Below are 10,470 nucleotides of genomic sequence, written 5' to 3' on the forward strand. Positions count from 1 at the left end.
TGAAATTTTTGTTTTCAGTATGATGATTGGTAGAGAGGAAAACTGTATTTTGCTTTTTTTTTTTTTTTTATTAGGTTGATCGGGACAGAGATCTTCTAATTCAACAAACCATGAGGCAACTCAACAATCATTTTGGTCGCAGGTGTGCTACCACTCCAATGGCTGTACACAGAGTAAAAGTTACTTTTAAGGATGAGCCTGGAGAAGGCAGCGGTGTAGCACGAAGCTTTTATACTGCTATTGCACAGGCTTTTTTGTCAAATGAGAAACTGCCAAATCTAGATTGCATTCAGAATGCCAACAAGGGTACCCATACAAGTAAGTGTTATGTTGCAGTTAATCTACAGATAGTGTTTGTAAAAGCCTTGGATGCTTTTTTACATTGAAATGTTTACAGTTGTTTGACTTCTGTGCTGATCTAACAAGCGAAACTGCAAGAATTAAGAAAACTGTGTATGTTAGTTCTCTGAGGGCGTGAATAGGTGCTTTTTTTTCATTCCTAGGAACGAGAGGCTCTTGCTTTTCTCAGAACAGGAGACTGCTTTAGCTGTTCTTGGCTTTTTTGGAGCCTCTTTCTCCTCATACTTTACAACAGATAGTAATTGTCTCATTTTTGCTAGGAGGTGTGTGCATTTAGTATGACTATTCCATCTAGACTGTCACAAATACATTTCAGTGGTTTTGCTTGCGTATATGAACTCTGAAGACTTGCTATTTTAAGTTCTTGTGAGCACTTTAGGTTCCTCTCATAAGCTTGGTTGAACCCAAACCACTACTTAAAGTGAAGTGGTTCTGTCTCATTAATACTTTTCAAGCTATCTTCTAAAAGTGTGTTCCCCTTGCTTTGAAACTTAGGTAGGAGAGAGAAGTATGAAGGTGTGTATGCTTCTGAGTTCTCTCTTCCTTCAGGTCTGATGCAGAGATTGCGAAATAGGGGGGAGAGAGATCGAGAGAGGGAGCGAGAGAGAGAAATGCGGAGAAGTAGTGGCTTACGAGCTGGTTCTCGGAGAGATAGGGATAGGTAAGTGACCCATTTATAATTCTTCAGAGATGTTTTGTTAAATAKCCTTGGTTATCTTCAGAAAAGATCCTTACATTTCCTAAATTAAAGTACTAGTTTATATCACTTTCAAGAGTAAGTAACAAGGTAACTGAAATTCAATATACACTTTAAATCTTTAAAGAAAAATTATGCTTATTTCATCTTTGGTGGATTTTATCTCAGTCAGCTAAAACAGCAGTAAAAACTTGTGTACTAGAGTAAAATTCTTGGGTGGTTTAGAAACGWCGTGGCCATTGCTAATGGCATGTCTGGCTGATGTTTCCAAAATATTGTTAGTGGCAAAATTCCTGGTCCATTTTGATTCTCTGTTTCTGAATCATTCTCTCCAGGCAGCTATGAGAGATGCTACTGCTCTAGCATAAAAGCTAATACTGTTTTAAATCTTGTTGTGAGTGGTACTATTTCAGAGGATTTTTGCATATTTTCTTTGAATTTAGTATAAACTGCTGTAACTTTTTAAGGGACTTTAGAAGACAACTTTCTATTGACACACGGCCTTTTAGACCAGCATCAGAAGGAAATCCTAGTGATGATCCTGATCCTCTTCCAGCACATAGACAAGCCCTAGGAGAAAGGCTCTACCCTCGAGTACAAGCAATGCAACCGGTAAGACTCATCTATATAACATACTTAATGATATTAGTTAGTCCTGGCTTCTTTTCATTTAAAAATGATTTTTCTATGTCCATTGTTGATGAACTTAAGGTAAAATATTTGAATATGTAGGAGTAGCTTTTGGGATTTTCTTGAAATTTTATTTCTGTAATTTATCATTTAGCTTTTGAAGCATTTCTTAACACATTCCAAATGAACTGGGGAAGAATAGTAAGACATTTCAATTCTTTACTACCAGGCTTTTGCAAGTAAAATCACAGGAATGTTGTTGGAATTGTCTCCTGCTCAGCTGCTTCTCCTACTAGCTAGTGAAGATTCCCTTCGAGCAAGAGTTGATGAAGCCATGGAACTCATTATTGCACACGGAAGGTAAAAGTATTAAAGTTTCTGATAACAGATGAAAACTGATGTTACGGGAAGGCACTTGAACTGTGATACATTTGACACATCCAGCTTGCCTTGTTGTAGACTTTTTCTTCGGACAAATGACTTTTGACCCATTACAAAAGCAAGAACGCACCTCTTTTCCACATAGTCTACTTTTTCTTTCTGAATTGTAAGCTCCTTGAAACAAGGGTTACTGCCTAGTCCAGAATCATGAATGCATTGGCTATTATATACAAATGTAAAATCAAAATTCTAATTGGCTTGAAAATCCAAATGAGCAAAAACTGCTCTTACAACCAAACTAAAATAGCTTGCATACTTATGTAGCTGCTGTGATTRAGGAATGTGAAGAATACAGTTGCATAAAGGAATAGTATCTCCAAATTATTACGATGCATAGGATTCAGAAATTGAACTTACATATTTTAAATGAATTCATCTGCTTCCAGGATATGACAATTGCTTACTGTGAAATTAATTTTTATTTGCATTTTTTTTTCTTTTCTTCTCCTGTCTTTCCCTGTCAAGGGAGAATGGCGCTGACAGTATATTGGATCTTGGGTTRCTAGACTCTTCAGATAAAGTGCAGGTAAGGGATTTGTTCACCAATTGAAAGTTACTTAAGATTTAGTTGTACCAGTTAATTAAAAGAACTTAACCATCTAGAGCCTTATCTGATCATGCAGGACAAAGGTTTCCTTAGTTATCTGTCTCTTTAATTTATTAGTAACACAATTATAAAACATTATCATTAGGGAATATTTTTGGACTTGTTATCTAATGAAACTTGAACCTTTGGGGCTAGTAGTGAAGAGCTTGCTGATGTTGGTCAGTCACCAGAAGTAGATTTGTTAATTGCTATTTTGACTTTTGAAACAGGAAAATAGAAAGCGACATGGTTCCAGCCGCAGTGTAGTAGATATGGAATTAGATGATACAGATGATGGGGATGATAATGCACCACTCTTCTACCAACCTGGAAAACGAGGCTTTTATACACCAAGACCTGGTAAAAACACAGAAGCAAGACTGAATTGTTTCAGAAACATTGGCAGGTATGTTATTAACTTACTGTTCTGAAAAAATGTAGGAGGTGAATATACAAAATGCCCGGGAGAATGTCAGAGATCCAAGCTACAAAAAATTTATTTACTCTGTATATATTCTTTATTTCTCACCTGGAGCTATCCAGTGGGGAATTTGTATATAGCTGTTTGAGGTTTCTCTTCCTGTTAAATTTTCAGTTTATCTTTTTTCACTCTCTGCAAGTTTACAATCTGCAAGTTTTATACTGTAGTAAATGATCTTTGGAAGTGRATTTGAGGAAGAAGTTGATGCTTAGTTCTATCTTACTGATGGGAGAGGGAAAAGAGAATTACCACTTTTCTTTGACAAATGATGATGTGGGATAACACTATATAGTGAAATGATGTATAACAGTAATTCACTTTTGGGGRGTTGGAAAACTAGTTGCAACTTATTTCTTAGAATAGTCTGGCTTTTTTAATGTAAGTTTGCTAGATCTCTAATGTAATTTGTGTTATAGCAAATCAAAAAAMCAAACCTTTATTTTCAGAATTCTAGGGTTGTGCTTGTTGCAGAATGAACTATGTCCCATCACGTTAAATAGACACGTAATCAAAGTTCTTCTTGGAAGAAAAGTAAGTTGAACATAGATTTTAACTGCATTGATCCACTGGAAGTGTTGTAATCGGTTAGCCTTTGAATCTCTTCAGAAGCAGCATATTGACCCCTTTCTATTCCTTCCTGAGACTGAAGACTTCAGAGAGATATCATTAGAAAGTAGTGGAAAATGGCATCTCAGCTTACCCAGAGGCATTTTTCACAGTATTTGAGAGAACTCACAGAATTAAGCTATAATTAAATTTTGTCTTAGGTGTAGGCATAATTTAACTCAGAGCAATAATTACCTAAATTTTTGGCCAAAACACTTCAGGATTCCCTCCCCCCCAATAAGCGCTGGTTATGTAGCAAATGCTTCGTACGTTAGTTAGTAATATCGTGAGTTCTGTCTCATGTAACAGACTTAAAACTACATTTGTTATTGCTGGTTCTTTCTTAAAATCAATGCTGATCACRTAGCCAGTTATCCAACTTCTGTGTGATCTTTCATGAGAAGGGATTAATGGTAAAAAGGTATGCCTTSAAATATTCCCTGATATCTTTCAAAAAAGATTCCATCTGCACGCTTTCCTTCAGGCTTTTCTTGAATGTATATTTCTTGCATTTAAAAGTTGGGTACATGAAAGAACATTTTGTTTGGAAAGGAATGGTGGGCTTTCCATTCTGTCTGATAAAGGGCATAGGAACAAGGAACTTCAGAAAACAGCAAAAAGTAGACATTGGCAATCTAAGTCTTGGAAGCTGTAATGTACAACTACTGGGCCCTCAGTCTTCAGACACATACTGCTGCTGTATGTTGAAATTGGAAGGGAACATACTTTCAGTGTTTCRGAGCACTGAGGCAAATTATTTCCAACTTCAGTCRAAGTTCATCAAATCTGTACTGATTTAAGTGATACACAGAAATTTAACAGGATTTTTAGACAGCTTCTATAACCTCTGCTGTGCACTTTATAGCAGAAAAGGCTTTACAGGTCTGTTTATATTCTGCTAATGTACTTCAATCCAGTATTTTGATTATGAACATTCAAAAGCAGGCTGAATGTAGGAGTTGGGCTGGCATTGTTTCCAAGTGTTTATATGCTTCATTGTGTGTAATGCAATGCCTTATATTAGTGTGTATGTATTAGGCACAGTTTGTATAATTTTGAATATATTCTTAAACAAGTGGTATGTTTCAAATATCTCTCTCTCTATTTTTTTAGGTGAACTGGCATGATTTTGCCTTTTTTGATCCAGTTATGTATGAAAGCCTTCGGCAGCTTATCCTCGCTTCCCAGAGTACAGATGCTGATGCAGTGTTTGCAGCAATGGATTTAGCATTTGCAATAGACCTGTGTAAGGAGGAGGGTGGAGGGCAGGTAAGTAGAGCTAAACTTGTCTAGGTGGTTTAGGAGTTTGGCAACTTAAGCATGTGGTAGTGTACATGTAATCCAGGCTCTTCTGCGGTGCCAAAGCTAGTGTTCTACCCTGTCTGTATTCAATGTGAGGAAGTTTCTTTAGCCATTGAATTGTGAGATATTTTTCCTTGAATGTGATGTAGAGCCAATGATAAAGCTGGGACAGCATAGCTGATTCTAAAGAATCTCTAAAGCCAACCAATAGTAGTAGGATTAGGAATAAATTTTGCTTGTTTTTGGAGTGAAAAGAGCATTATTAAGTTAGAAATCACTATTTAACATATCATATCTGTTATAATAATCTCATTTACTTGTTGCTTTTTTTCCTTTTAAAATGGTTCTTGTTGCTTTGCCATAGGTTGAACTAATTTCAAATGGTGTAAATATACCAGTCACTCCTCAGAATGTTTACGAATATGTCCGGAAATATGCAGAACACCGAATGTTGGTAGTAGCAGAACAACCTCTGCATGTAAGTCTTTGGTTTAAAACCAAACAACCCTCCACTCCACCAGTAATTCCAGTCTGTAATTGTTTTCCTCATGGTTATATTGCTAATTAGGTTCTTTTAGAAGTCTGATGGCCTGGTTAAAAAGACTTCCTAATTTCCCAACTTTTTTTTGATTGTACAGCTGTTTATGCAGTACTGTGAAGAGAAGTATTTGAATAAATTCTGTTTTATGGAATGAGTTTAAAAGAAGTAATCTTTCAATGTCATTGGCAAAGTACATATGTTCATTTCTTGAGCTTAAATAATAGGCATCCTCTGAAGATTTTTGTATTGTGTTTAGCAGCTACTTTGTCATAAGAGCTCTTTGTCACCTTTGACTTTTTTTTAACTTTATAAAAAAAGATTAAAAACAAATCCCAGAATATTTACATAAATCACCTTGGACTTCTGAGTTGATTGTATCCTTGCTTTAAAAGAAAAAATCAGTTATGATGCATACATTTTTGTTCTTTTTTTAATTGTTTGACCGTAAAACTATATTAAATTATATTAAATTTGCTTTTTGAAGCCATTTTTAAGTGAAAATTACAGAAAAAAGGATGTTTTTGGTTAGTTTGTAAAAGTTCAATGCTTAGAACTGCTTAATTTGCAGCTAGATTTCTGTCATGTGATACTATGTTCAAACTAGGTCATTTCTGCTGACCTTGGTTTCCTGCTGCAGTTCTGAGTAATGGTAATATGAGAGATGCATTTTTGTAATTATCAGATAAAATGTAATCAGATGTAACTCAGCAATGTATCTGAACTTTTCAGCAACAGGAAGTGCATTTGCTTCTGCTCCTATTGGTTGGTAGAATATGAATTCATACAGTTACTGCTTTCTTTTGTATGCCTAATACTGACCCATGGCTTAACACAGTATTTTTCAGACCTCAGATTGATGCAGTTCTCTGTTCCAGAGAATTTGCATCTTGGATRGTAAAGCTTAGAAAGAAAAGAGCAGCTAGGGGGATAATGAATTACAAATGAGTTGATAGGGGATTTCATATGGAACTTCAATAATGCATTTTAGATTAATCTGAAAGAGATGTGGCTACAATGTAGATCTTGTGGTTTTCATTTAAGGCAATGAGGAAGGGTCTCCTGGATGTACTTCCAAAGAATTCATTAGAAGATTTAACAGCAGAAGATTTCAGACTTCTGGTAAATGGCTGTGGTGAAGTAAATGTGCAAATGCTAATCAGCTTCACCTCTTTCAATGATGAGTCAGGTATGAAATAATTTACTCATTTAGAAACAGAGTTGCAGAGATAATTGTGCTGTGTTGAGTAGAGTTAACAGCATTAAACTGTCTCCAAATTGACTTCACTTAACTCACTGAAAGTCATAATAAAATTCTTGCTGCTTTTTAGACACATTTGAAAAATATTTATCTTCAGCTGGGAGGGGCAAGGTGCATGTAGGAAAACACACTTTCCAACTTTGGTATCATTTAACATTAAATATGAGGGTTGTGTTATTGGTAGCATGTCTTTCCTTCTGTAAGTTTTAACCTAACTGTAAAATTATAAATATGAAAGAGGCAATGGGCAGAAATTGAAGCACAGGAAGTTCCTCCTGACCGTGAGGGGGAATTTCTTCCCTGTGAGAGTGACGGAGCACTGGACCAGGTTGCCCAGAGAGGTGGTGGAGTCTCCTTCTGTGGAGATCTTCAAGGCCTGCCTGGATGCCACCCTGTCTAACATGCTGTAGGTGACCCTGCTGAGCAGGGAGGTTGGACTAGATGATCTCCAGAGGTCCCTTCCAACCTTACTGATTCTATGATTCTATGATTGAAATATGATTAAATAATTTTAGAACTACATTAGCTGCTATTAGGCTTTTTTGGATGGGGGGGGGTGCGATTTGTCCTGATTCATGTCATTGGCCTTTACATTCAAAAGTGTTTATATTAGTTTTACTGGAGACCAAACTAGTTCAGTCAGGCTTTAAGAAGAGAGATTGTAGCTGAGACTCAACTTTTACAGTACTTCTTTTTTTTTTTTTTTTTTTTTTAACATATCTCTAAATATTTATTGTCCAGTGTACCAACCGAGTTATATGTATTTTTGTTTTCTGCAGGAGAAAATGCTGAGAAGCTTTTGCAGTTCAAGCGTTGGTTTTGGTCCATAGTGGAGAAGATGAGTATGACAGAAAGGCAAGATCTAGTAAGTTATTCTTTCACTGTGAAAATGTGTGAAAGAACTGTTTTTGGTTTTGTATCGTTACTGTTTTAAATATGTTTGCATACAGAGACTTTATATGTGAAAGGTAAAGTGTCAGAGCAAGGAAGTTGTGATTGATTAGACTTTCTGTTCTGGAAACATACTGTGTGAATCCTAGACATACTTGCAACTGAAAATGAATGTGGTGTGTCCTTACCTGTATTCACAAATCTGTTATGAATTACAGCTRTTTACAGTCTAGGCGTAGTAGCTCTTAAGCAGAGTTACTGGGGGTTAGTCAACTGTGTTGTAAGCTAGTAGGGTTTTGAGGCTGAATTCCCTTCCTGGATCAGCTGCTCTTGGCTTCTGTGTATTCTGAGGGCAATGACTTCACAGCTGTGTCCTCTCTGTAAGATACCAATAACGATATTATCTCCTCCTTCTCAAGGCACTTCACGAAAAAGCTGATGAGAAGCATAAAAGAGCAAGGAGATTTTATTTTTGGAAAACCTGCCTATAAATTTTGTGCATTCACTTCTTAAAACTATTCAGCTTCCTGCTACTTAAGGCTTTATCTCTGTTGGCTAAAAGGAAGCAAGGACTAATCTGAAAAGTGGAAAATCTAGAGCGTATTTCTTAAGGAATATTTGCGGTTACACTTTGGTAGTGACTCTACTCTGCAAGTCAGTATTTCACACGAAATGACAAAATACTCTCCAATGGTGACTTCTGTCTGTACAAGTAATATATTCTGTAGACACTGACTAGTTTGGAAAAAAAAAATTCTGGTGTAATTTGTGTTAATGGTAATTACCCTGTTCCCAGATTAATTGGGAGCATTACAGTCTACTGAGGATTTCTTGATATGGGATCATTTTGAGTTCTGTTTTTGATAGAAATACATAATATAATCAGCAGCTGAGGAAAGGAAATGAGGAAATCTATTACAAAAGCATGTAGCATAACCACCAAGTTCAGTTGATGTATCAAAGGGACTATATGATCAAACATACTGTGACTATTCTTTCACCTATGCCACAATGGTGATCTGTCTGTATGCAATGTGAGTTCTTATAAGCCTGCAAAATTTTAAATCTTGTTGTCTTTTCTCAGGTTTACTTTTGGACATCAAGTCCATCATTGCCTGCCAGTGAGGAAGGATTCCAACCTATGCCTTCAATCACAATAAGACCACCAGATGACCAACATCTTCCTACAGCAAACACTTGCATTTCTCGCCTTTATGTCCCGCTCTATTCCTCTAAGCAGATTTTGAAACAGAAATTGTTACTCGCCATTAAGACCAAGAATTTTGGTTTTGTGTAGAGTATAAAAAGTGTGTATTGCTGTGTAATATTACTAGCTAAGTTTTGTAGATTTTTCCATTTGTCTATAAAAGTTTATGAAAGTTAATGCTGTCATACCCCTGGTGGTACTTTAAAGATAAAATGCAAACATTCCTGTACTAAATTTGYAACGTAAAGGCTGAAGGAGCACTAGCAATATCTGATTGTAACAGTTTGCTAGTCAATAACTCCTTGGCCTAACCCCAGCCAAAGATGACAGCAGAACAATATAATTTACACTGTGATTTATCTTTTTGCTGAGGGAAAATATGTAAAATGTTCTGAAAATTCACTGCTGCCTTTGTGGAAAGTGTTTCAGCAAAGGTTCTTGTATAGAGGGAGTAGGGAATTTCGAAATAAAAAATTAAGTATGTTCTGTGTTTTATTTTAACTTTTTTATGGTGTTTAATTTGTGGTTGGCTGCAGTTGTGTATCATGTATATTGAACTTGTAAAAAGTTCCTGGCAACTCAGATCTCAGACTTGGGATCATTCACTTATGAAACCACTTTCATTGCAATTTTTTTTCTGGTTGCATTGAACTCTGGCACATCAGATACCATCACTAATATTTTGCATGTAATCTGTACCTTAGTGGGGGTTTTTTTGTACATATGATGAGGCCAATGCACAGTATTTCATAGTTCACAATCAACCTTTTTTGTATCCCTATTTCAGTGAACAGACAGTCAGGAGATTGTTCCACTACCAGTTCTAACCAGACACTTGTATTACGTTATCTTAACTATGTAAACTCAGCCTGGGCACTTTCTGGTAACTGTAAAATGTTTATAAGATCATGATATTGAAGATACATTTTGGAAAACTTTAATGTTCGTGAGCAGCTTAACTTCTTTTGTATCTAGCCTTTTTTAAGTATCTTGTTACAGTTTTTTAATAAAGAAATTACAGACAAAATACCAAGTCATATCGAAGAAACAATAGTTTTTATTTATTTAGCCATTTATACTTTAGCTAACATCATACACCAAACACAGTAGTTCATGAAAAATCTGAATTTTATAACTGAAAAATTGACCTGCGGAAGACATTCAGCCCACATTTTACAGTTAGCAGAGAATCCTGAATGAAATGGGCCAGGCAACACCTTCTTTTCACAGAATTGGTTTGAAGGGAARGTGCCTTGCTCTGAAAAACCTTAAGGTCCTTAGGCTAGAATAAAATTTTAACTGCATTGTAGTGGGTTCTACTGTATGTTCCCTTTTAAAGTGGTTGGTTTTGGGGAGGGCAGTCTTTGAGCATAACCTAGGACTTGCTTTCCCTAATACATGAGGGTGGTGGATTTTTTGGTTTTGTTTTTTGAGAGCTAGGAAGTGATTGATAAAGGAAGGAGCTTTTTT

General features: G+C 36.1%; 1 protein-coding gene across 1 annotated transcript in view; it reads left to right on the plus strand.

Moving 5' to 3' along the window:
- The window catches only part of UBR5 (ubiquitin protein ligase E3 component n-recognin 5), a 72,492-nt gene extending 62,991 nt beyond the window's left edge, over positions 1 to 9,501 (plus strand). Inside the window, exons 49-60 of the mRNA XM_085316249.1 lie at positions 75 to 318; positions 910 to 1,021; positions 1,525 to 1,669; positions 1,917 to 2,047; positions 2,594 to 2,654; positions 2,945 to 3,120; positions 3,642 to 3,726; positions 4,915 to 5,070; positions 5,468 to 5,581; positions 6,686 to 6,830; positions 7,682 to 7,767; positions 8,878 to 9,501. Coding sequence (XP_085172375.1) covers positions 75 to 318; positions 910 to 1,021; positions 1,525 to 1,669; positions 1,917 to 2,047; positions 2,594 to 2,654; positions 2,945 to 3,120; positions 3,642 to 3,726; positions 4,915 to 5,070; positions 5,468 to 5,581; positions 6,686 to 6,830; positions 7,682 to 7,767; positions 8,878 to 9,090 — 1,668 coding nt within the window. The 3' untranslated portion in view covers positions 9,091 to 9,501. The remainder of the gene's footprint in view (positions 1 to 74; positions 319 to 909; positions 1,022 to 1,524; positions 1,670 to 1,916; positions 2,048 to 2,593; positions 2,655 to 2,944; positions 3,121 to 3,641; positions 3,727 to 4,914; positions 5,071 to 5,467; positions 5,582 to 6,685; positions 6,831 to 7,681; positions 7,768 to 8,877) is intronic.
- Positions 9,502 to 10,470: the final 969 nt, after the last annotated feature.

The sequence above is a fragment of the Rhea americana genome, unplaced genomic scaffold, assembly GCF_003343005.1.
Source record: "Rhea americana isolate MKP2758 unplaced genomic scaffold, rheAme1 scaffold_46, whole genome shotgun sequence".
NCBI classification, from domain to species: domain Eukaryota; kingdom Metazoa; phylum Chordata; class Aves; order Rheiformes; family Rheidae; genus Rhea; species Rhea americana.